At 44.0% G+C, this 26,232-nt stretch overlaps 1 protein-coding gene and 1 non-coding gene across 2 annotated transcripts; one reads left to right on the forward strand and one right to left on the reverse strand.

Moving 5' to 3' along the window:
- Nucleotides 1-279: 279 nt before the first annotated feature.
- Nucleotides 280-351, reverse strand: TRNAQ-CUG (transfer RNA glutamine (anticodon CUG)). Its single transcript has one exon. It is a non-coding gene; the product is annotated as a tRNA-Gln (tRNA).
- Nucleotides 352-806: 455 nt separating this feature from the next.
- On the forward strand, nucleotides 807-25,916 carry RAB11A (RAB11A, member RAS oncogene family). The gene is given in 5 exon segments (NM_001082251.2): nucleotides 807-846; nucleotides 8,934-9,129; nucleotides 11,277-11,470; nucleotides 12,399-12,479; nucleotides 25,310-25,916. Coding segments are annotated over 5 exon segments (651 nt in total). The 3' UTR covers nucleotides 25,450-25,916.
- Nucleotides 25,917-26,232: the final 316 nt, after the last annotated feature.

The following is a 26,232-nucleotide window of genomic DNA, read 5'->3' on the forward strand; positions in this document are numbered from 1 at the left end:
ACTGAGGCTGAGGACGGGCAATTCCAGCAAGAGGAATTCAGTTTCACTGAAGCTTCTGAATCAAAGCTGGAGGCAGAGGGTCCACGCTATAGAGGGCGAAGAGGCCAAGGACGAGCACCCCAGGGGGCAGAGGTCTTCGTAGGCGAATATTATATTTTACTTTTTCTAATTCTCACCCTACCAAAGGCAAGACCCAGTATGTCACATTTGTTGAAATGCAAATAAGTGAAGTAAATAAAAATGTGACTTCGGGGAGGAAAAAGAAAAAGCAAGCTGAGCAGGTTCCACCGAGATTTGAACTCGGATCGCTGGATTCAGAGTCCAGAGTGCTAACCATTACACCATGGAACCGCCACGCGTGTGCTGCCGGCTCCGGCCCTCTAATCCTTAGAGAACCCCGCCCCCATCGCACACCCAACCATCAGAAGCGGGTTCCACGCGCTCCCGCGCCCCGCTGCCCGGCTGGGCGGTGCCAGAAATGAACAAGAGGCCACTACGACTGGCACCAGCTGGGAAGCCGGGACTCAGGGTTTCGTCCTCTGAAACTCTTTCGGAGGGTGAGACTTGAGGACTGACGCTACAGCGGGCGCCGACGCACCGCCCGTCCCCGGCTGGGGGCGGGACGCCACCTCCCCGGAAGTACTTCCCTCAGGGGCTGGGGCCTGCCGGAAGTGGCGCAGCGGCAGGGCGGGGCTCTCCAGCCGGTCCGGCAGCTGAGGCTCCGCGCTCGGGTTACCCCTGCAGCGACGCCCCCTGGTCCCACCGAAGCCGCCGCTGCTCCCGCCCCTTCGCCTCTCGGCCGCGCCATGGGCACCCGCGACGACGAGTACGACTACCTCTTCAAAGGTGAGGCCGTGGCCCCCGGCCCTGTCCGCCCTCGGGGGGCTCGGGACACTCCCGGGGGACCCGCGTGCGGGCTGCCCCAGCCCCAAAATGGGCCTGCCTCAGCCCTTCCTTTCCTTGCGGGTCGTCCGGCCGTCCCCGCACGGAGCTTCCCACGGCCGCTCGCACCGGCGTCCCCACGGCCGCCTCCCGCCAGGCCTCGGCGCCCCTCGCTGTGTGCGTGTGTGCGCGCGTGTGTGCGCGCGTGTCCTCCCCCACCGCGGCCCCGCGCCCCTCCCGCCCGCGACCTCTCCCTCGCAGCATCAGCCCGGGCCGGCTCCATCCCCTCCCGGCCTTGGTGACAGGCCCCGGGCCGCTCCCTGGGCCTGCCCTTCGGCTCAGGCTCCCACCGCGGGGCTTTTCCCTGCGTGTCCCCTTCCCCCGCGCGAGCCTTTCTCGTCGCCCCTCCCCTCGGGCGGCCGCCCCCCGCTCCCCGGCTCGGGCCCCCACCCCACCCCACCCGCCGCGCAGCCTTCACGGGCCGGCCGCCGCCCACCCCCGAGTTGGGAACTCTGTGCCGAGGGCCGGGGGGCTTGTCCATCACCCCTGCGTGCACTTGTCGCAGTGGCCCGACCGGCGGGGACTTCCCACCTAGCCTTTTTTTTTTTTTTTAACTCCTCTTCCGACCCAGCTGCAGCCAACCCGGGATCACTCGGTACGCGGCTCGCGGGAAGGGGTTGCGGATGGGTGGTGGCTGTTATCCCGGCCAGACCTGAAGGCCCAGTTCCTGAGCAGGAAAGGTTGCGCGCTGCACAAATACTAGCCTGCTTTATCACTGTGGACTGGTTGCTTCCTGCTGCAACCCTGGGAGGATCCAACAGGAAGGGAAGAGCCCTAGTGGGCCGCCTACCTTTCCCAAAAGGAGGGAGAGGGGACTTGTGTGCTCTTCGGGTCCATTTAAACCGTGGTGATCAGAGAGGGGAACGTGTGTGCCCTTGGACAGTACGTAATTGGAGCGTGGGGAGAGGCGAGAGGAGTCGGGGAGAATCCAGAGTTTTTGTTTTTTAATCAGCGAAGGTGAAGGGCTCAGTTCTCCGTAAGAGACGAGTCCAGTAAATGCTTTTTGTTCAGTGGCTGCGCTCGGCTCTGGTAGTCCTCCCTCCTGAGTGAGGGCAGCCATCAGTAGTGAGCTGAACAAAGATCATTACGGGGAGGAAGAAGCCATTGCTATTAAAGCTTTACCGTGGAGGCGGAGTTGAAAGAGTGGTGAGCACGGTGACTGTTTCTGACTTTGCCATTGGTTGCTTAGAATGATTGACCGAAGGAAGCAGGAACCATTGCTTTGCTTTACCAATACTTTTGCAAATCTCGGTGATAATATGCTCTTACCTTAGTCCTCCGAGGTGGAATATTCTATGTATAGGGTGAGTATAGGCTGGGTACCTTCGATGTCTACGACCTCCGTGTTGGAAAGTCATTACAGTGAAAAAGGCACTCGGTTCACTTTACAGAGACGAAAAGGAGACCTGCATTAGTTTGTGTACTTTTTGCAGAAGGCGTCGGAATTGATGGGAAGTTACTTCAGTCCCTGGAGCCTTTTGGGTTTAGTCATTAAAGGCAGGTTTTTGTTTGTTTTTCAAATCCTTTACAATGTCATGGGCAGTTAGCTACCTTTGAAGTACTTTAGAGCAAGGTAGACTCTCAGGGTTTTTCTCCTGATTGGTTTGGAACTGGAATGTTGGGGAAAAAAACAACCCCAGAATATTAGCCATCCTGGTTTCAGGAATTAGACCATCCTTGTAACATTGAGAGCACAGGGTTTTGGAACCACAGACACCTGAGTTCACATTCCACTCTGCTCTTGGGTTTACGACCTTGGGAAAGTTAAGTGTTTGGAGCCCCAGCTCTGAAGCAAACTCCGGGACTGGCTGATCAAGCCTGCCGGGCAGTTACGACTTTAGCTCCTGTGAGGGCTCAGTGCATTGAAGGAAGTTACTGTGGATCTTGTCCGTTTTTTGAACTTTATTTCTAAACGGAAGAGCATTTACATATTATTAAAGAAGCATAGAAGTAGGAACTTCAACTATTTTATGTTCATGGGTTAGGGCTTCATCTTGTTGTGCTGTTTAAAATATGGTGTTTAAAAATTCTGCTGAGGAGGATTTCCATGCCTTCGAAGCTCTTACAGGATATGAGTCACCTTTTTTTTTTCTTAACTTCAATGCTTGATTATTTAGCCAGTCTCTTTATTTATACAATTCTCATTTTAAAGCTAGGCAAGAATAATTTTACTTTAAAATGGTTTCCTTCTACAGAGATTTGGTCACTGAGATGAACCATTGCTGTCTCTACTTCAAAGAAGTCTTACCTAGCAGACTTAATAGCTGAAGGAAGTGGAGTTAATTTGTAACTCTAACCAGTTGGAAATGAAGGGTTGTTTGGATCAGCGTGGGACGGCGTGGTCTAAATGGGAATCTAATGTGGGGAGCGTAGGACAGTTATTCTAAATTACGTATTTGTTCTTGCACATTAATCTTCACTCAAGCTCAGCAGTGAAGCTTTTGGTTGGGGGGATTGGTTTTATTTTTTGAAGCTTGACTTTTTATTTTAAAAACTGCAGTTCTTTAAGTATTTACGCACAACATGGGTAAGATCCCGAGGGACACATAAATGAAGTAGGCAGCGGCTGTAGTTCCTGTTGACAAACACGGTATCAGACACCGGTCCAGTCTAAGTCACTTGTTCTGAAAGCATCTGGGTGTGCAGTCTTGCTCACCGCCCTTTCTTTCCTCTCGGTGGAGGTCAGTAGTAATTAGGCGTCAGCTGATTGTCAGTGGAAACAATCCCAGTGAAGGTAGTTGTCCTGCCTCTTAGTAGTTTTTCTTTCACAACTTTTGGTTGAGCAACTTGAATTCTGCTGAATCAGGAAAAACTTGTCTTAGACTTCAGCCTTCTGAATGCTTTTGATTTTAGAAAGACTTGGTGAGGTTGGACTGTGACATCCAGGTTGATGAAAACCAGGATGAAAATAAGTGGTTTCTCCTTCAGATGATAATTTTTAGAGCTGATGTACTGCGTTTGATGGAATAAATACGAGTTCTAGTCCAGTAAATTAGTTTGCAGGATCAGGTATAAAACTACAGGGGGGTAAAGAGGTGGAAATTTTTGTTAAATAATGGATAATTAGTACATGTATTCTGCTTTTATGGTATTTAGCAATGTATTTGATATATAGATATATATACATGTTTATGAAAAATCTTCAAAAAGTTGATGGAAATTGCATATTATGCAAAGGCTATGTGTAGATTTCAAAAATTTTTGCCCCAAAATTAACTTTTCGTTCCATTTTTCTTGAAGTTTTTGAAGTACTCCTTATATAGGTGGTAGAGTTAAGTTATAACATGCTTAAATGGAAGTACTTTTAACTCAAGATACAAATAATGGAAAGCATAGGAAAGTCACTGCAAGTTCATGGACTATAGTGTGTGATCACATATCACTCACATTTAAATAAGCAAGTAGATATTGTTATCTTAATGAGAGGAACTGTTTTGATTAGAATTATTTAAATTTGAGTCCATGAAGCTTTATTTTTTTTAAAAAAAACTGTAGCCAATAAATTCTCTTATGATGCTTAGGTAATTTATCCTATTTTCATTTCTTTCTTATTTTAGTGAGCCTGTATGTTATTCTTGTTTTGATTTCTCATTTGGTAACTGCATAGAAGCAGCTGTCCTTAGTGAGTTGTTATTTCTCAGCATCCTCCTGACTGCACTATTCTAGCATCAGTGTCCTGTGGTCCTTTAAGGTATCCTGTAACAGCTTGCTAGTCTTTATTCTGGTAACCTTGTCCATGTCTCCTTGAGATAACTATTTGATACTGTATGAAGCATTCATGAGTTTTGAATGCTAAGGTTGCTGTGTGTGTGGTTTTTTTTTTATATAATGTTAAAGTTAATTGGTTATGTAAAAAAAAATTCTCTCACTATATCTTTATGAAAAAGTTTTAAGTTGGTTAAGTAATTAACATAATCATTGGTTAAAAGTGGAGATCAAAAGGGAAGAAACCAAAACTTGAAAGGACTGGTCTTTTTGTGGGGGGTGGAGACTGTTCTTTGAGGGGGTGTGTGTGTATGTCTGTCTCTGTCTTTTTTGTTCCAAAGGCATCCGTTGTCATTATAGATGCCTTACTGCACACTTTGACTTTAACCCTGGGACTGGTTCCTGGGTTACTGTTTGATGCGGGAGTGCCTGTGAAACAGAAATGTTCTAACTTTTTGGTTTTTTCCTTCTTTCTGGTTCCCTCTTCAAGTTAGGCTTTTCTACCTCTGTGCTATTACAGGATTTTCTCAGCAAAGCTTCCAGCCTAGTGTACTAAGAAGTAACTGTGATTGTATCCTATTAATAAGTAGACTCTGTGGTGTTGGAAGGGCTTTGGGGCTGGTGTTGTGGCGCAGTGGGTTCAGCCGTTATGCCAGAGTCCTACATGAGCACCCAGCACCAGTTTGAGTCCCAGCTGCTCTGCTTCTGATCCAGCTCCCTGCTAGCGTGCTTGGGAAAGCAGCGGAAGATGGACTGAGTGCTTGGGTCCCTGCCACCCATCCATGGTGAAGACGCTGATGGTGTTCCAGGCTCCTGGCTTCTGCCTGGTGCAGCCCCAGGTGTTGAGGCCATTTGGGGGAGTAATTAAGCAGATAAAAGATCCCTTTTATAGAAAGATCCCTTTCTATAACTCTGCCTTTAAAATAATGAATAAGTAAATCTTAAAAAAAAAAAAAAAAAAGCAAAAACCTGGCCTTTGACTTTACAGTTAGGATGGTGGACCTTGGAAATTAACATTTCAGTTAATCTTTCTAAAAAATTGAAAGTGCATTAGATTTGTACATTTTCATGACCTTGACATCTTCTTCCCAGGTACCCAGATAAAAAAGTTTGATATAATATGTGTGTTTGCCCCTCACCTTGGACACCCTCTAATTGATTAGATAGTTAGAAATAACTACTCTTTGTGCTGCCGGGGTGATTTCTTGCTGAATCAGCTGATAGAGAAAGCCAGAAAGATATGCATTTGATAATGTACTCCCTTCAAGACTTTCCAGAAGCCAGCTTGCATCCGCTCCTGTGGTGAGGAAGCAATGCATAATGGACTCTTTTTCCTCTGACTTGCATGCAGTGAGCTCTCACAGTGTTTTCCTCTCTTTGCCTGCACTACCAAATCCCAGAGTCGCAGTCTCTTTTGTAAAGACCTGGTCTTATTCCTGGGCCTCATATCTTTGATTTTCTAGTTATGGTCTCTAAATTAAGCAGCTGGCTCTTTTTTTTTTTTTTTTTTTTTTTTACAGGCAGAGTGGACAGTGAGAGAGAGAGACAGAGAGAAAGGTCTTCCTTTGCCGTTGGTTCACCCTCAAATGGCCGGCGTGGCCGGCGTGCTGTGGCCGGCGCCTGCGCTGATCCGATGGCAGGAGCCAGGTGCTTCTCCTGGTCTCCCATGCGGGTGCAGGGCCCAAGCACTTGGGCCATCCTCCACTGCACTCCCTGGCCACAGCAGAGAGCTGGCCTGGAAGAGGGGCAACCGGGACAGAATCCGGCGCCCCGACCGGGACTAGAACCGGTCTTCCATCTGCTGGTTCACTCCCCAAATGGCCGCAACAGCCGGAGCTGAGCTGATCTACAACTTATCTATTATCTATTTGTCCATTAAAATTATTTATTCAGGGGCCCGGTGCTGTAGTGTAGTGGGTAAGGTTGCCACCTGCAATGCTGGCATCCCATTTGGGCGCTGGTTTGAGTCCCAGCTGCTCCACTTCTGATCCAGCTCTCTGCCATGGCCTGGGAAAGCAGTAGAAGATGGCCCAGGTGCTTGGGTCCCTGCACCTGTGTGGGAGACCCAGACGAAGCTCCTGACTTCAGATCAGCCGAGCTCCAGCTGTTGCAGCCATTTGGGGAGTGAACCAGCATATGAAGATCTCTCTGTGTAATTCTGCCTCTCTGTAGCTCTGTCTTTTAAATAAATAAATCTTTTAAAAAATTATTTATTCAGGGGCTGGTGCTGTGGCGGAGCGGGTAAAGCCACCGCATGCAGTGCTGGCATCTCATATGGGCACCAGTTGGAGTCCTGGCTGCTCCATTTCCGATCCAGCTCTCTGCTATGGCCTGGGAAAGCAGTGGAAAATGGCCCAAGTCCTTGGGCCCCTGCACCCGCATGGGAGACCCAAAAGAAGCTCCTGGCTCCTGGCTTCGGATCGGCACAGCTCCGGCCGTTGCAGCCAATTGGAGAGTGAACCAGCGGATGGAAGACCTCTTTCTCTCTATGCCTCTCCTTCTCTTTCTGTGTAACTCTGACTTCCAAATAAATAAATAAATCTTTAAAAATTATTTATTCAGAGAGAGAGAGAGAGAAAGAAAGAATGAGCTCCTATCTGTTGATTCACTGCCCAAATGCCATGCAATGGCCAACACATCTCCCATGTGGGTAGCAGGAGCCCAGTTACTTGATCCCTCACCACTGCTTCCCCAGAGTCCACATTTGCAGGAAGCAAGAATTAGGAGCTGGTACTCAAACGTGGAACAAGGATGTCCTAATTTGTGTCTTAACTTTGAGGCCAATGTCTGCCTCCTTCATTGTTTTTGAAATTCATAAGTATGATCACTTGGAGTGAAAAAGTTACATAGTAAATACATTGTCTCCTATAGGAATCATAAGTAATTTCATCTAGTTAAACCTGTTTTTTAAAAAAGTCATTAATTCATAAGTGAAAGTGTGTGCCAATAAGTGAGAAGTATTAGCTTCCTAGGCCCTTGTTTACCTTTAGTGGGGTAAGGTTTGTTTTAGTTACTGTGTATGTGTGTGTGTGTGTGTGTGTGTGTGTGTGTGGTGTGGGGGGAATGGTCCCCAGCTTTGTAGTAATCTGATACAAGCAACTATTAAAGATCATTTTAGTTTCTATGATCTGAGTGCAAAGGTTATAAACCTGATGCTTTGTATGTTGAATGAATGTCAGTCCTCAAGTCACACCTTTTATTTGAGGTAACTAAATAAAACATATTCTCTTCCTCCATATCTATTAATATCCTTTGTTGTTTTCATGTCTGATACATTTTAAGTTCATTTAGTTTTGGATTGATTTTTTTAAGTTCTCTTCTGCAGTAGTAAGATTGGTTTAGTATTGATGGTAATTAATACCTGCCATCAGTGGCTAGTACACCTGATTAAAATTGCTTGTTTAAAATGGTACCACATCTGTAATGTGTGGAAGTCATTATGAAAGAATATAGGTTTTTTTTTTTTTTTTAAGATTTGTTTTATTTGAAAGAGGGGGAGGAAAGGGGGGAGAAAAGGAGGGAGGGAGGGAGAGAGAGAGAGAGAGATTTTCCATCCACTGGTTCACTCCCCAAATGGCTGTATCCGGTCAAAGCCAGGAACCAGGAGCTTCATCTGGATTTCCCGAGTGGCAGGAGCCCACGTACTTGGGCCGCCTTCTGCTGCTTTCTCAGGTGCATTAGTGGGGAGCTGGGTCAGAAGTGGAGCTGGCTTAACTTGCTGTGCCATACCACAGGCCCTGAAACAGAAGATAAATTGGTTCTACTGACTGATAACTGGTCAAGACATGGGCTACTCGACCTCCTGCCCACCATCCCTTTTTAAAAATCAGATAACCTACGGCCAGGGTTGTGGCATAGTAGGTTAAGCTGCCCTTGCCACCGTCCAATGTCAGAGTGTTGGTTTGTGTCCCACCTACTCCACTTCCTGATCCAGTTCCTTGCTAATGCGCCTGAGGAAGCAGTGGAGGATGACCCAAGCACTTGGACCCCTGCCACCCGTGAGGGAGACCCAGCTGGAGCTCCTGGCTCCTGTCTTTGGCCTGGCCCAGACTGGAGCTGTGGGGACTGTTTAGGGAGTAAACTAGCAGATGGAAAACCTCTTTCTCTCCCATCTGTCTCTGTTACTCTGCCTTTCAAATAAATTAAATAAATCTTTTGAAAAATAAGATGTCCTATCTTTTTTTTTTTCTTTATTTGCGTTGAAGGCAAACATTCTGATGAAAGCATAGTGGTATTCTGAATGTGGTTATCTCATTCACCTGACATTGCGTTCTTTGTCTTTTCAGTTGTCCTTATTGGAGATTCTGGTGTTGGAAAAAGTAATCTTCTATCTCGATTTACTCGAAATGAGTTTAATCTGGAAAGCAAGAGCACCATTGGAGTAGAATTTGCAACAAGAAGCATCCAGGTTGATGGGAAAACAATAAAGGCACAGATATGGGACACGGCAGGGCAAGAGCGATACCGAGCTATAACATCAGCGTAAGTTTCATTGTTTTTAGGTTCTGCAAAACAGATTTCTATCAAGTGAATTAGCTACTTTTGGTAATAGGAGATGTACAGTGGTTTCTCTTATCCATGAGGGATACATTTGAGTACCACCATTGATACCCAAAAGCATGGATAGTAACAAACTCTATATCTGTAAACTTAAAGGATTTTAACTTTAAATTTTGGCTTTTCCTTGACATTTGAGTTGCCAACATCCCTATTCTTATGCCTGGTATTATTATTAAATGAAATAAAGGTTACTTGAACTTAAGCACCATAATACCACGATAGCTGATCTGGTAACTGATGGGTGGGCAGCTTATGTGGCATGGATACAACTGACAAAGGGAAGATTTGTCCCAGCCTGGATGGAGTGGGACTGCATGAGATCTTATTATGCTACTCAGGTGCCACTTGAGAAATATGTATTGTTAGGGTGGGCATGCAGTACAGGCAGTTAAATTGCCACTTGGGATGCTGCATCCATGTTGGAGTGCCTGGTTCAAGTCCTGGCTCTTCTCCTTCCAGTCCAGCTTCCTGCTAACGCGCACCCTTGGAGGCAGCAGATGGTGCCTCAAGTGCTTGAGTCTGACACGCATGTGGGAGACCTGGACTGAGTTCTGGGCTTTTCAGTGTGGCCCAGCCCTGACTGTTTGGGCATTTGGGAAGTGAACCAGCAGATGGAAGGTCTCCCTGTCTCTCCCTCTCTTTCAAATAAAATGAAAAAGTGAAAGTACACATTGTTTATTTTTAGAATTTCCCATCTAATGTTTTTAGACTGTGGTTTGACTGTGGGTAATTGAAACTGGAAAGTGAAACCACAGATAGGATTCTTAGATGTTTATTTCTAAGTGTGTGTGTGTGTGTGTGTGTGTGTGTTTCTTAAAGAGACTTGTTTGAAAGAGAAGAAACAGATATAATCCTAGCTTATTCCCCAAATAACCAAACACTGGATTCTGGGCCAGGGCAAAGCAAGGAGCCAGGAATTCCATCTGGATCTCCCATGAGTGTCAGGGACCCAAGCATTAGCAGGGAGCTGAGTTGAAGCGGAACATCCAGGACTTCAACCAGCACCCTGATGTGGATTGCCAGCCTTGCAAGCATTGGCTTAATCTACTGCACCATAATGTTGGCCCCTGTAAGTGTGTTTTTAAAAATATGTGACCCATGTTTTGAATTCTTCTGGTGTTTGCTTCTATTTTGTTGTTCTTTTCTGGTAAATGTTTGTATGGGAAGGCAACCACAAGTTGGAAACAAGATATGTTTCTAGGGGTAGGCATTGTGGTACAGTGGGTTAAGCCGCCTCTTGGGACAGCTGTGTCCCGTATTGAGAGTGCTGAGGGGCTGGCACCGTGGCACAGTGGGTTAAGCTGCCACCTGCAGTGCTGGCGTCCATATGGGTTCCAGTCCTGGCTGCTTTGCTTCCGATCCAGCTCCTTGGCTGATGCACCTGGGAAAGCAGCAGAAAGTGGCCCAAGTGCTTAGCCCCTTGCATCCACATGGGAGACTAGGAGGAAGCTCCTGGCTTTGGCCTCGCCCAACCCTGGCTGTTGTGGTTCTTTGAGGGAGTGAACCAGTAGATGGGAGATTTCTCTTTCAAATAAATAAATATTACGAGTGCCACTTCAGGTCCTGGCTACTCTGCTTCCAATCCAGCTTCCTGCTGATGCATTGTGGAAGGCAGCAGACGATGGCTCAGGTGTTAGCCTCTGCCACTCATACAGGAGTTTTGGATGCAGTTCTGGTATCCTGGCTGTTGCAGGCGTTTGGGGAGTTGACTAGCAGATGGAAGATTGATCTTTTTCTTGCTGTCTCTGCCTTTCAAGTGGATGAAAATAAATAAGCAAAACAAAATGAGAGTGGGTGTTTGGTGCAGTGACTGGGACCCCTGCATTCCATATTGGGGTACCTGGGTTTGCGTCCCGACCCTGCTTTGGATTCCGTGAAGCATCAGGTGGTGATTCATGTCTTTGAGTCCCTGCCACTCATGTGGGAGACCTGAATTAAATTCCCAGCTGCCAGGTATTTGGGGAGTGAACCAGCAGTTGAGCAATGTCTACCCCTTTCTCTCTGTCTCTCTGCCTCTCAATTACTGTGAGTAAATAAAAAATTAAAAATGTGTGTGTTTCTGTTTCCAGATACTATCGTGGAGCTGTAGGTGCCTTATTGGTTTATGACATTGCTAAACATCTCACATATGAAAATGTAGAGCGGTGGCTGAAAGAACTGAGAGATCATGCGGATAGTAACATTGTTATCATGCTCGTGGGTAACAAGAGTGATTTACGTCATCTCAGGGCAGTTCCTACCGATGAAGCAAGAGCTTTTGCAGGTTAGTGATTTGAATCCCATGCTATTACAGTGATTCTGTAGTTTTTACTATTATGTCTTGCAGTTTCTTCACTCTTTCACTGAGGGTAGTTGTAATAGTTTCAGAAAAGTAAACATGATTACTCAACAAAGATGATTGTTTTGAAAGTTTGTGATTACTGTATGGCTCTTTAGCTGAACTTCAAGTTACTGAAACACCAAGACTTTGAGTTTTTGTGGGGAAAAAAAAAAAAAAACACAGAAAATAAATGTTGTCCTCTTTTCTGTCCCTTGAAGTGGTAGGTGAAATCTGTTAATGAAGCATGTTCTACCTCCTTTTCCATCAAGCCTGTATTTTACCAATGCAGCTCTAGATGGGTCTAGCCATTGTTAGGGACCAACAGGGAGACAGCTGCTTAGGAGCTGTCTTTGGTCCCATAGAGGATCTGCCTTTCTCTTGGTCCTGCCCCAGTTTTGTTAAGGGCAGCTTATCAGAAAGCAACATCATGCATTCTTAGCTAGTGAAAGTCATGACCTTGCACTAGTGATTATGCTGTGAATAGTTTTCCATAACAGTTTTTAGTTTCCCAGACAAGAAGAAACTTTATTTCAATAATAACAGAATTCTAAAATTCTAAGTGAATACCATAGGGATGCAGAGGACTGTAAGGAATGAGCACAGTTGAGTGTTTGGTAAGTTTACTACATTTTGAGTGATCTCATTCATTGCTATTGGTAATGTTTAGAGTAATAAATATTTAATCAAGAAGCCAATGAAAACTTCAGTCTGGTAGAGTATAAACAGAATGGTGCCCTTTCGGTCCCAGAAGTTGGCACAGTCTTAGATTTTAAAAAGTCATGTTATTTTCTTTTTTGAGAGCTTAATTATATGACATTCTTTCTTTTACTTGTAAAACTTGACAAAACTGAGTTTTTGTGTCTCCCCACAGAAAAGAATGGTTTGTCATTTATTGAGACATCTGCTTTAGATTCTACAAATGTAGAAGCTGCTTTTCAAACAATTCTAACAGGTAAGATTTGCATTTTCAGATTATACCAGTTGGAATTGGAAGTTTCAGGAAGGTCATAAAAGCAGATTGTTCAGGAAGCTATGTATCGCACCATTGGAGAATGACTGTCATTTGAGAACTACTATAGCAAGAGCTGTTTGCAGTACAAAATTAGTTACAGATCTTGTTCATTGAGCTCCAGTCATCCCAATTCATCTTTATATGGGAAAAATGTTTTGAGGCTTATTTGTTCACTTTTGTTATCACAGTCACAGCTGAAGTTATGTTTAAATCTACCTTGATGTGGAAAGATATAAATGTGTTTTAGAAATTCAGTAAAGAATAGAAAAGGCTAGGAAAAAATAAATTTTTAAACAGTTAAGTGAAAAGAAAACTCTGCTGTGATGTGGAAGATGCAGGTTGTCACTTGCAGATAAAATCAGCCAGTGATTGAATATACAAAAGTTCAATTGAAGATTTACTTTATTTGAAAGGCAGTGAGAGAGAAAGAGAGAGAGATACAGACAAGAATTTTCTTCTGTCTGCTGTTCACACCTCAGATGACCCCAGTAGCCAGCCTGCTAAAGTCAGGAGCCTGGAAGTCCATCCAGGTCTCCCACATGGGTGGTAGGGATCCAAGTACTTGAGCCATCATCTGCTGCCTTCCCAGATGTGATAGCAGGAAGTTGGACTGGAAGTAGAGTAGCCAGAACTGAAACCAGTACTGATATGGGATGTGGGCATTGCAAAGGTGGCTTAACCCGCAGTGGCACAATGCCCACTCCATAAACTGTATAGTACGTTTAAGAACTCGTGAGTTAGAATATAGTTTTATTTATTTATTTATTTGAGAGGCAGAGTTAGAGACGGAGGGAAAGGTTCTCTGCACTGGGTCGCTCTCCAAATGGCTGGAGCTGGGCCAGGTCTTCTCCAGGTCTCCTGCACCGATGCAGGGGCTCAGGGACTTGGGCCATCTTCCACTGCCTTCCCAGGCCACAGGCAGAGAGCCGGATTGGAAGAGGAGCAGCCGGGAAATGAACTGACGCCCACATGGGATGCCAGCGCCACAGGTGGAGGCCTACCTCAGCACACCACAGTGCTGGCCTAGTGTATAGTCTTTTTCTTTTTTTTCTTCCAAAGATTTATTTCATTTATTTGAAAGACAGAATTACAGAGAGAGGTAGAGACAGAGAGAGAGGTCTTCCATCCGCTGGTTCACTCCCCAGATGGCCACAATGGCCGGAACTGCGCTGATCCAAAGCCAGGGGCCAGGAGCTTCTTCCGGGTCTCCTACATGGGTGCAGGGGCCCAAGGACTTGGGCCCTCTTCTACTGCTCCCCCAGGTCATAGCAGAGAGCTGGATCGGAAATGGAGTAGCTGGGTCTCGAACCGGTGCCCACATGGGATGCTGGTGCTTCAGGCCAGGACTTTAACCCGCTGCGACACAGCGCTGACCCCAGAATATTGTCTTAATATATAGGACAGTCTTATGTGGTGGTGGTCTTAAAAAGTTTATATGGAGAAATGTTTATTAATGAGTTTCCAGTTCCCAAGTTTTAATTTAATGTTTGTATATAGTACTTGTATTAGAGTTAAGCAGATTTCAGCTTTAAAATACTATTTTACTGTTAAAAAAAAAGTTGGGAATAAAGCCTAGGAATTAAGAACATGGACTTGGAGGCCTGACTTGGGTGCTAGTCCTGACTCCTTCACTTACTGTTAGCTCTAAATCTTAGGCAAGTTCCTTAACCTTAAAGATCTTCTTCATCTGTAAAATTTTGGGGAAGTTCTTTTATTTCTGTTTTGAGAGAGAGTTTGTGTTTATAAAACCTTGTGGTATGATTTCATTTGACTGTTGTGTTGCAACCTATCAGGTGTTTTGTTTCTGAAATTCATAGAAAAGAATGGTGTGTCACTCAGACAACTCTGGGTACCAAAAATGAGCACAAGCTATTGCCTGTAAAATACTTAGCTATCCCGCTACACAGTGAACATTTGATACATTAGTTACTAAATAGCAGTTATGGCATGAGGGACAAAAACTGGTTAAAATACACTTTGGTGACTTATGTATCTGTTATCAGAAGAATAGTAACTTAGAAGAGCTAGTGCTGGGGTTGGGTAACACAGTAGCTTTCATTGAGTCTTCCCTGTGTCAAGCGCATTGCTGGTTCAGACAGCCAAGGTCTGGTTTTCTTAGAACGCCGTGTGTGGACTTTGTTTAGTTAGTGTGCAGAGTACTAGATTGAGATTCAGGGGTTCTAGGGTTTTATATTTCACGACTTTGCTCTCACTCCCTGTGAATCTAAGGCACTGAACCTCTCTGATCTCCGAGTGTTTTAAATCAACTCAACGTCTGTGAGTCTCTTAAAGCCTCTGAATACCCCATCAGTCTTCAGTATTAGGGATCTTTAATGTCCCATCCACTCTCTTCTATAGTTCTAGTGCATTTATTCTGATTCTGAATGAAGATGAGACCAAGTCTTTCCTTCCATCTGCAGTTACTTGTATGTCTCATTTTTCTTTTAACAGTGAACTTCTGTTTCACTCTTCTCTTCTTCCTCCTAAATGCCAGTGGGAATATTAATACATAGGAAAAACAGAAAAGAGAACAGTTACCTCATTAAGGCTGATTCTACATTAAATTTAACAGTATTAAAGGAATATTTACATTGTATGTTGCTGGAAGAAAAAAAGCTTTTATTTTTTAAAAATATATATTTATTTGAAAGGTGGAATGACAGAAAGGGAGAAACATGAAAAGGTATCTTCTATTCTCCAATTCATTCCTGAAATGGCTGCAGTGGCCAGGGCTGGGCCAGCTAAAAGCTGGGAGGCTGGATCTTCATCTGGGTTTCCTATGTGGGTGGCAGGAACCCAAGTACTTGGGCCATCTTTTGCTGCCTTCCCAGGAGCATTAGGAATCCCTAAGTACTTTTCAATTTGTATTTCCTAAAAACAAGGGCATTTCTTTTTCATAACCATAGAATAAAGATCAAAATTAGTTAGCTATATACCTCATTCAGATTTTGTCGATTATTCCCGTGTCCTTATTAGCAAAGCATTTCATTCAGCTGTCATTTCTTTACACTCCCATCTGAAATGGTTTCTTTGCCTTTTGTTTATAGGCATTGCTTTTTGTTTTTTAAGATTTATGTATTAGAAAGTCAGAGTTACACAGAAGAAGAAGGAGAGGAGGAGAGAGAGGTCTTCCATCTGCTTGTTCACTCCTCAATTGGCTGCAACAGCCGGAGCTGATCTGATCTGAAGCCAGGAGCCTGGAGCTTCTTCTGATCTCCCATGCAGGTGCAGGGACCCAAGCACTTGGGCCATTTTCTACTGCTTTCCCAGGACATAGCAGAGAGCTGGATCGGAAGTGGAGCAGCTGGGACTTGAACCAGTGCCCATATGGGATGCTGGTACTGCAGGCGGCAGCTTTACTTGCTGTGCCACAGCACCGGCCCCTAGGCATTGAGATTTTTGAGGCGTACAGGCCAGTTGTTTTGTAATGTCCTTCAGTTTGGATTTCTCTGATGTTTCTGATGGTTAAATTTAGCTTATTCACTTTTGGTAGGGTCACTACAGATGTGCTGTGAATGCCACCCCCCCCCCCCCTTAAAGAATTATTTATTTGAAAGGAAGAGAGTCAGGGAGAGAGAAAGAGATATCTTTCATCTGCTGTTTCACTCCCCACATGGCCATGATGGCTGGGACTAGGTGCTATTTTAAGAATTATTTTTATTTATTTGAAAGACTAGAGGTAGAGGCAGATACAGAGAGAGAGAGAGAGATATCTTCCATCCGCTGGTTCACACCCCAAATGGCCACAACAGCTGGAGCTAAGCTGATCCAAAGCCAGGAGCTTCTTCCCGGTCTCCCATGTAGGTGCAGCAGCTCAAGGAGTTGGGCCATCCTCAGCTGCTTTCCCAGGCATATCAGAAGCTAGAGGGGCCGGCGCTGTGGCGCAGTGGGTTAATACCCTGGCCTGAAGTGCCGGCATCCCATATGGGCACCGGTTGGAGTCCCGGCTGCTCCACTTCTGTTCCAGCTCTCTGCTATGGCCTGGGAAAGCAGTAGAGGATGGCCCAAATCCTTGTGCACCTGCATGGGAGACCTGGAAGAGGCTCCTGGCTCCTGGCTTCAGATTGGCATGGCTCCGGTCATTGTGGCCAGTTGGGAAGTGAACCATCGGATGGAAAAGCTCTCTCGCTCTCTGTGTAACTCTGACTTTCAAATAAATAAATAAATCTTAAAAAAATAAAAGAAGGAGCTGGATTGGAAGTGGAGCAACCAGGACTCCAAACGGTGCCCATATGGGATGCTTGTGCTGCAGGCCAGGCCATTAACCTGCTGCCCCACAGCGCTGGCCCTGCCAGGGGCGTCTTTGAAGCCTGCCACATGGGTGCACTTGGGCCATCTTCTCCTTTCCCAGGCACATTCATTAGCAGGGAGCTGAATTGGAAATGGAATGGCCCAGAGTTGAACCAGCACCCATATGGAATGCTGGCATCACAGGCTGCGGCTTTACCTGCTACTCCTCAACACCGGCCGCTGTCAGCGTATCTTATCAAGACACTCATGATCCGTTGGTTAAGGTGATAGCTGTCCCATGCCTCCATGTAGTTAATGAGTCCACAGTATGAAGACCAATTATTAAATCTGTGGTTGAAACAATTTCAAGTACTTCATTAATTTAATCAATTAAAGTTGATTATTTGATCATTAAATAAATTAACTGCATATTGCCTCTTGAAAATAGGATTAAAGTTTTCAAGTACTTTATTAAAGAAATAAAAATCTTTTTAAAATTTATTCATTTTCATTTTATTTGGAAGACAGAGGGATCTCTCTCTCTCTCTCTCTCTCTCTCTCTCTCTCTTGCCTCCATCTGCTGGTTCACTTCTTTAATGCCCACAACAGCCAAAACTTGGTGAATCCAAAGCTAAGAGCCCAGAACTCAGTTCAGGTCTCCCATGTGGTTGTCAAGTGTCCAGGCAGTTAAACCATCACCTGCTGCCTCCCAGGGTTTGCATTAACAGGAAGCTGGATTGAAAAAGAAGCAGCTGGGACTTGAATGAGGCACTCCAATGGGGTGCAGGCATCCCAAGTGGCGTCTTCATTACACCCGACACTTGCCCCTCTTTTAATCAGCTTTGTTCTTGGCTTGTGGCAACTGTTTAAAAAATGTCAAAACATCAAATTAGGAGGCTTTTTTTTTTTTTTTTTTTTTTGCCTTTAAGAAATTCAGATAGCTGCAAATCAGTTTGAAGACAGCTATGAAAGTAAAAGCTCCTAACTGGGATGTAGTAGATTAATCAGGCCTCCACTGTTTTCACAGTTTGGGGCGTGGCTGAAGAATTTTAACTCTTCTTGTTCCCTAACTTGGAACAATTGCATTTAAATTGCTGAGAATTACTTTGTAGCTAGATCACCTTTCTATTAGAGTAGAAATAGGTGAATGTCTTTTTTAGTTAGCTTTACTTCTTTATATTTACAGGTATCTATGAATATTTTGCTTTATATTTAGTTCTCCTACAATTGATCCTGATAAAGGAATGATAAGGCAGATTCTTTTTCTTTCTCACCACCTGTTCTTTGGCCATTTTGAAAAGGAACCGAATAGGAATTAAGTGTGTCATGTTCATTTGGTTCTAAAGGAGATCATCCCCTGAAAGAGGGAAGCACAGTCTTGCATCTGGTTTAGCAAGTTACTAGTCCTCTCCTCCCCCTACTAAAATCACCTTCTCTGTTCAGATACCAGCCAGAAGGTCACTTGCTTCCTATTTTCTTATCAAAGTTTGTTTTTAAAATGGCACACTCAGCCAGAAGACACTTAAAGTAAGTGACTTGTGGAGCTTTGGGCTGATTGTACCAGAAAGAAAAAATTTCCAATTTTCTGACCAATACTTTCTCCTTATAACACCTGGATGACCTTTTTTCCTAGCAGATACCTTCTTGGTAAATGAAGTAAGTGAGCAGTCATCTGTTTCTAAAAGCAAGCAATACTTGCAGTTATGCAGCACTGCTCAAATTTCCTGCTTTGTAATGAGATGTCTTCAATTATTTCTCTGTGTTCTTTGAGAAATCTGCCGTATGCTTTATGTGTATTGTCTTTATATAAAAAAATTGCAAAATTTTTTTGTTTTGGTTCTCCCAATAGTTTTCAAAATAAACTGTACAGAAGTTAAAATGTATAAGGATCACATATTTGCCGGCGCCGTGGCTCAATAGGCTAATCCTCCGCCTTGCAGCGCCGGCACACCGGGTTCTAGTCCCGGTTGGGGTGCCGGATTCTGTCCCGGTTGCCCCTCTTCCAGGCCAGCTCTCTGCTGTGGCCAGGGAGTGCAGTGGAGGATGGCCCAAGTCCTTGGGCCCTGCACTCGCATGGGAGACCAGGAGAAGCACCTGGCTCCTGCCTTTGGATCAGCGCGGTGTGCCGGCCGCAGCGCGGCAGCCATTGGAGGGTGAACCAACGGCAAAGGAAGACCTTTCTCTCTGTCTCTCTCTCTCACTGTCCACTCTGCCTGTCAAAAAAAAGAAAAAAAAAAAAAAAAGGATCACGTATTTAATAATTTGCACTTCAAAGGGAAGATCTACCCAGTTTGGAATTAGAAAATATAAAGAATAAATGATACAGTTTACTGTAAATTGATGATCACCTTTATTCCTTAGGCACTAACCTGATTGAATGGCTGAAGGGTAAATCCTTTTCTTTTGGACTCAATCCTATCCTATCCCTTTTTAGTGAAAAGAATTTAAAGAAAGTTTCTGTGTCCTTTTTTTATGTTATAAGATATTTTTATTATAATCCAGTTATCCAGTTTTTTTTAATGCTTGTTCATGTTTAACCACTGTCAGCCTTCTCAGACATAGGTTTTAATCACCTTTTTTCCCTTAAAAAAAAAAAAGAAAAAAAACTTTTGAGGATTTGTTGTCACTATTTTTTTTTTTTTTTTATTTGACAGAGTTAGATAGAGAGAGACAGAGAGAAAAGTCTTCCTTCTGTTGTTGGTTCACCCCCTAAATGGCCACTACGGTCGGAGCTACACCGATCTGAAGCCAGGAGCCAGGTGCTTCCTCCTGGTCTCCCACATGGGTGCAGGGGCCCAAGCACTCGGGCCATCCTCCACTGCACTCCCGGGCCACAGCAGAGAGCTGGACTGGAAGAGGAGCAAGCGGGACTAGAACCCGGCGCCCATATGGGATGCCGGTGCCGCAGGCGGAGAATTAATCAAGTAAACCACAGCGCCGGCCCCTCGCTATTTTTGATAGTTTATATATTCAGTTGACTAGTTGACTATAGCTTGCTGTTATTCAGTTTTAGAGAAGTTCTTATTTTTGGAAAAATAGTTATTTCCTTAATACATTTAATTCTTTTTGTTATTGAAAGATTCCAATATACAAGAAATAAAATGGGGGGGGGTGTTTGGCCTAGTAGTTAAGATATTGGAGTACTTGAGTTCATTTCCTGGCTCCTCCTCTTGATTCTATCTTCCTGCTTATGTGGACCTGGAAGGCAGTGGTGATGGCTCAGGTAGTTGGGGTCTCTGCCCCTCTGTGGCTTTGGTCCAGTCCTGTCTTGTTGTGGGTATTTGGGGAATGAACCAGCAGAAGAGAACTCTTTGTCTCCCTCTCTTTCAAATAAAAAGAAAAAGTTTAATAATATCATGAACTCCCAAATAGCCATCGAAATCCACTAGTTCATGACTAGTCTCATACCTACTCCCCTATTATTTTGAAAGAAATCCCAAATATTACATCATTTCATTTGTAAACATTTTGAGATGTTTATCTAAAAGATTAGGACTTAAAACTCATTCTCAGAACCACTTAAAATTGATGGTAATTCCTTAATATTTGTTTTTGAAAGAATATTAAAATTTCTTTTCAGTTCATATTAGGATCCAGATAATGTTTTTATAAGATGAATTGATATTTTGGAGTGTTTTGAAAATGTTTTTTTTTCAAAGATATATATATATATCTTTGAAATATATATATGTTGTTGTTTTTATATTTATATTTTATATATATATATATATATATATATATATATATATATATGTTGTTCTTTGACAGGCAGAGTTAGACAGTGAAAGAGAGAGACAGAGAGAGAAAGGTCTTCCTTTTCCATTGGTTCACCTCCCAAATGGTCACTACAGCTGGCGTGCTGTGCCGAAGCCAGGAACCAGGTGCTTCCTCCTGGTCTCCCATGCAGGTGTAGGGCCGAAGCACTTGAGCCATCCTCCACTACCTTCCCGGGCCACAGCAGAGAGCTGGACAGAAAGAGGAGCAACTGGGACAGAATCCGGCGCCCCAACTGGGACTAGAACCTGGGGTGCTGGCGCCATAGGCGGAGGATTAGCCTTGTGAGCTGCGGTGCCAGCCCAAAGATACATTTTTTATTTATTTGCAAGGCAGAGTTACAGAGAGAGGAGACCAAGAGATCTTCTATCTGCTTGTTCACTTCCCAAATGGCCGGGACTGGCCCAAGCCAAAGCCAGGAACCGGGAGCTGCTTCTAGGGCTCTCACATGTGTTCAGGGGCCCAAGCCCATATGGGATGCTGGTGCTGCAGATGGCAGCTTAACTCACTGGGCCACAGCGCTGGCCCTAGTAGTGATAACTTTAAAGAGAGATGGGAGGCAGGCGTTTGGAGCAGCAGTTAAGCCGCCACTTGGGACACCAGCATCCCTTATCAGAGTAGCTGGGTTCAAGTCCTGGTGCTTCTGATACCAGTTTCCTGCTAATGTGCACCCTGGGAGGCAGCAGGAAGTAGTACAAGTTCTTGGGTTCCCACCACGCATGTGGGAAACCTGAACTGAGTTCTGTGCTCCTAGCTTCCTAGATTCAGTCTGGCTCAACCCTGTCTTTTGGCGGTGTTTGGGAAGTAAACCAGAAGATGAAAATTGATCTGTCTCTTGGTCTTTCAAATAAATAAAAAAAAAATTTTTTTTAAAGATTTTATTTATTTGAGAAGCAAAGTTAGAGGGTGAGACAGAGATAAAGGTCTTCCATCTGCTGGTTCACTCCCCAAATGGCAGCAATAGCCTGAGCTGGGCCAATCTGAAGCCTGGAGCTTCTTCCAGGTCTTCCACATGGGTGCAGGGGCCTGAGGACTTGTGCCATCCTCTGCTGCTTTCCCAGTCCCATTAGCAGGGAGCTGGATCAGAAGTGGTGCAGCCAGGACTCGAACCGGTGCCCACATGGGATGCTGGCAGCTAGATGGAGTCTTATCCTACTATACCATAGCGTCAGCCCCCAGTAAAAAAAACCTTTAAAAAATAATTTATAAAGGACATCATTAGTATACTTGGAAAACTCTTAATATGGGCTGTACATTAAATGCTATGTAAATGTTAAATTTCTTGGATATGATATATGGTACTCTGATTATGTAGAAGAATGCCTTGTTCTTTTTTTTTCAACTTTTATTTAGTAAATATAAATTTCCAAAGTATAGTTTATGGATTACAATGGCTCCTCCCCCCATAACTTCCCTCCTACTCCACCCCTCCCATCTCCCGCTCCCTCTCCCATTCCATTCACATCAAGATTCATTTTCAGTTATCTTTATATGCAGAAGATCAAGTTAGTATATATTAAATAAAGATTTCATCAGTTTGCACCAACACAGAAACACAAAGTGTAAAAGCCTTGTTCTTTAAGAGACAAAATGCTCAAGTATTTAATATTGCCATAATACATACAATTTATTTTTTACTTAGAAAAGTGTAAGCACACATAGGAGAGAGAAACCAAATGTGGCAAAATGTTAATAACTGATGCTTCCAGATGAAGGATGTATGCATGTCCACCATATTTTTCTCTAATACAGTATTTGAAAAAAATGTTAAATATAGTTATGGAGGGGCTGGTCTTGTGGCGTAGCAGATTAAGCATCTGGCACCTCATTTGACCACCAGTTTGAGTCCCAGCTGCTCCACTTCTGATCCAGCTCCTTGCTAATATGCCTGGGAAAGCAGCCAAAGATGCCCAAGGGCTTGGGCCCCTGTACCCACGTGGGAGACCCAGAAGCTCCTGGCTTTGGCCTAGCCCAATCCTGGCTGTTGCAGCCATTTGGGGAGTGAACCAGTGGATGGAAGATCTCTCTCTCTCTCTCTCTCTCTCTCTTTCAATCTTTCTGTAAATCTGACTTTCAAATAAGTAAATCTTTAAAAAAAAAAAAGTGTTACTGCTTTGCCAAATGCCTACCCTGGAGTTTTAAATTTTTAATTCCAGGCAACAATCACATATTGCATCGATGGAATAGCTTTGTGTCTATGGTGTCCAGGTTGCTGTTGCACTTGAAACATGGTTGATGGAAGAATTAGATTTTAAATATTTGCTTTAATTTAAATAGGTAGCTATTATATCGAACAGCCAAGATTTAAGACATTTATTCTCATCTCAGTCTGGATTTATCTGATTGTTTGCTCATGATTAAATTCGTTTTCAACAGTTTTGACTGAAATACATGGGTGTCCTTCATAGGAATACATTGTGTCCTCCCTGGTGTATCATACTAGGAGGCTTACATCAGTTTGCCTTATTTTTAGAATTCTGTTACCTTTTGAGGACTTTGAGGAGGGGGAGGCATTGGGAGAACAAAGATAAATTAGATACAATCACTGTTCTTAAGTCTTTTCTTATTTTAGTAAGATTTATTTATTTATTTGAAAGGCAGAGGCAGAGAGAGATCTTTCATCTGCTGGTTCACTCCCCAAATGGCCGCAACAACCAGAACTGGGCCATTCCGTAGGCAGGAGCCTGGAGCTTCTTCTGGGCCTCCCATGTGGGTGCAGGGGTCCAAGCACTTGGGCCATCTTCCGCTGCTTTCCCAGGTGCATTAGCAGGGAACTGAATCGGAAGTGGAGCAGCAGGAACTTGGTGCCCATATGGGATGCTGGCACTGCAGGGGGCAGCTTTATCCGCTGTGCCACAGTGCTAGCCCCTGTTTTTTTTGTTTGTTTTTTAAGATTGATTTTATTTATTTGAAAGAGTTAGAGAGGCAGAGCCAGAGAGAGAGAGGTCCTCCATCCACCGTTCACCCCCCAGATGACCACAGCCACAGCAACCAGAGCTGAGCTGATCCAAAGCCAGGAGCCAGGAGACAGGAACCTCCTCCAGGTCTTCCACGTAGGTGCAGGGGCCCAAGCACTTGGGCCATCTTCAGGTTTCCCAGGCCACAGCAGAGAGCTGGATTGGAAGTGGAGCAGCCAGGACTCGAATCAGCGTCCACATGGGATTCCAGCGCTGTAGGCTGGGGCTTTAACCTGCTGCACCACAGCGCTGGCCTCCCAGCCCCTGTTCTTAAGTCTTTAATATTATCAGGGAAAGTATTTTTTTTTTTTTTTTTTTGGCAATGCAGTATATGCCCAAATAAAATGTGTTAAATATATCTACTACTGTGGAGGAATTTAATGAACACGTATATGCTGTATTTTAGAGATATAGCACTGAATAAGTCAGATAGTTTTGGTCATCATGGGGTTTAACATTTAATGGTAGAGGCAGATACTGAACAGTTTTGGTAAGTGTTAAAAGAAAGTGTACCTGGCCGGCACTATGGCTCACTAGGCTAATCCTCCGCCTGCAGTGCTGGCACCCCAGGTTCTAGTCCCAGTTGGGGCACTGGATTCTGTCCCAGTTGCTCCTCTTCCAGTCCAGCTCTCTGCTGTGGCCCGGGAAGGCAGTGGAGGATGGCCCAAGTGCTTGGGCCCTGCACCTGCATGGGAGACCAGGAGGAGGCACTTGGCTCCTGGCTTTGGATTGGCGCTGGCCATGGCAACCATTGCTTTGGATTGGCGCCGGCCATGGCAACCATTTGGGGGGTGAACCAATGGAAAAGGAAGACCTTTCTCTTTGTCTCTCTCTCTAACTCTGCTTGTCCAAAAAAAAAAAAAAAAAAAAAAAGTATACCTATTCAATCTTCAGTTGGTGTGTTGTCTAATTAGTTATTTTTTTCAGTTTTTTTTAACTTTTATTTAATGAATATAGATTTCCAAAGTACAGCTAAATTAGTTATTTAAATACTTTCATTCAGGAGATCACTGATAAACATACTCATTTTTTCTCTTTCCCTTATGAGTACTGTGGAATTTTAGCATGTTTTAAAGTTGTGCTCTTTCCTACACAGTCAAGAAAAATAAAAATGCCTAATATGTCTGATAGTACAGATTAATGGATGGATTTTTCTGTGTGGTAAAATGTCAATATATTTGGACCAAAAATATCTTATAGTTTAATTCACATCTAAACCCGTAAACTGTGTAATGCTCTTTAAACCAAGGTTTAGGGGCCGGAACCCTGGCTCACTTGGTTAATCCTCTACCTGCAGCGCCGGCATCCCATATGGGCTCCTCTTCCAGTCCAGCTCTCTACTGTGGCCAGGGAAGGCAGTGGAGGATGGCCCAAGTGCTTGGGCCCTGCACCCACATGGGAGACCAGGAGGAAGCACTTGGCTCCTGGCTTCAGATTGGCTTAGCTCTGGCTGTAGCGGCCATTTGTGGGGTGAACCAATGGAAGGAAGACTTTTCTCTCTGTCTCTCTCACTGTCTAACTCTGCCTGTCAAATAAATTAAAAATAAATAAATAAACCAAGGTTTATTAGACTGGGGAACCTTTCTCTCTGAAATGGAAAACTTGTTTTTCTTACCCTAAGGGAAATTATTAAAATAATGAGTTGATTCTAATCAGTGACTGTTTGAAAGTAAAACTTAACATTTTTGTATCCTTTATTTAGTTATTTGTGGGCTTTGCTGCAGATGTAGTCATGTCTTCTGTGTATCTTTTGTGCTAAGTATTGATGGTTTTATTGGGACTAAGTATTGCTATTTTTTTTTCCTTCAGAGATATACCGCATTGTTTCTCAGAAGCAGATGTCAGACAGACGTGAGAATGACATGTCTCCAAGCAACAATGTGGTTCCTATTCATGTTCCACCAACCACTGAAAACAAGCCAAAGGTGCAGTGCTGTCAGAACATCTAAGGCGTTTCTCTCCTCCCCTAGGTGGCTGTGTATAGTCCATTTCCCAGGTCTGAGATTTAAATATATTTGTAATTCTTGTGGTCACTTTTGTGTTTCATTACTTCCTCATACTTATGAATATTTCCATGTCTTAAGTCTTTTGATTTTAGCTTTATAAAATCATCCACTTGTCCCAAATGACTGCAGCTCTTTTTCATGCTATGGCTTCACTAGCCTTAGTTTAATAAACTGAATGTTTGAATTCCTCAATTATTGTTTACTTTTCATCATGGAAACTTGTCACACTGTAGGACATAATACACTTGATCACTTGAAACTCAGACCTACTGGTCTTGATGAAATCAAACTAAGAAGAACCTAGAAATGAGCTACGTCATTTTGCCACAGAGCAGCTTAATAAGTAAAACACTCTTCTCTCAGTACAGTGCATATTTCCACAGACCTAAGAATTGCCCGATAAACATAGCAGGAGTTTGAGAGCTTGAAAGTTTTCCATTATTCTGGAAGTCAACTTCTAAAATGCCTTAATCGGTTTATGTAGTTTTGAAATTTTGTTTTTTAATTTTTGTAAACATCAGAGTTCATTAGAAAGGGGTACACTTTTATCTGGACAAGAATAAACATAAAAAATTGTTACGATTTCAGTAGTGATATGGTGTTGGGGCCGTAAGTTAAACAATGTGCTGCTTAGCAGGCTGGGAACTGGAGAGGCTGCTGGAATCCCCTCTGTGGTGCCTCTGTTGTAGTGATCAGGCAACCGTCATTGAACGGATCTAATTTCCC

This window comes from Oryctolagus cuniculus, chromosome 12, assembly GCF_051225735.1.
Source record: "Oryctolagus cuniculus isolate XC-2025 breed Fujian yellow rabbit chromosome 12, ASM5122573v1, whole genome shotgun sequence".
Taxonomy (NCBI): Eukaryota; Metazoa; Chordata; class Mammalia; order Lagomorpha; family Leporidae; genus Oryctolagus; species Oryctolagus cuniculus.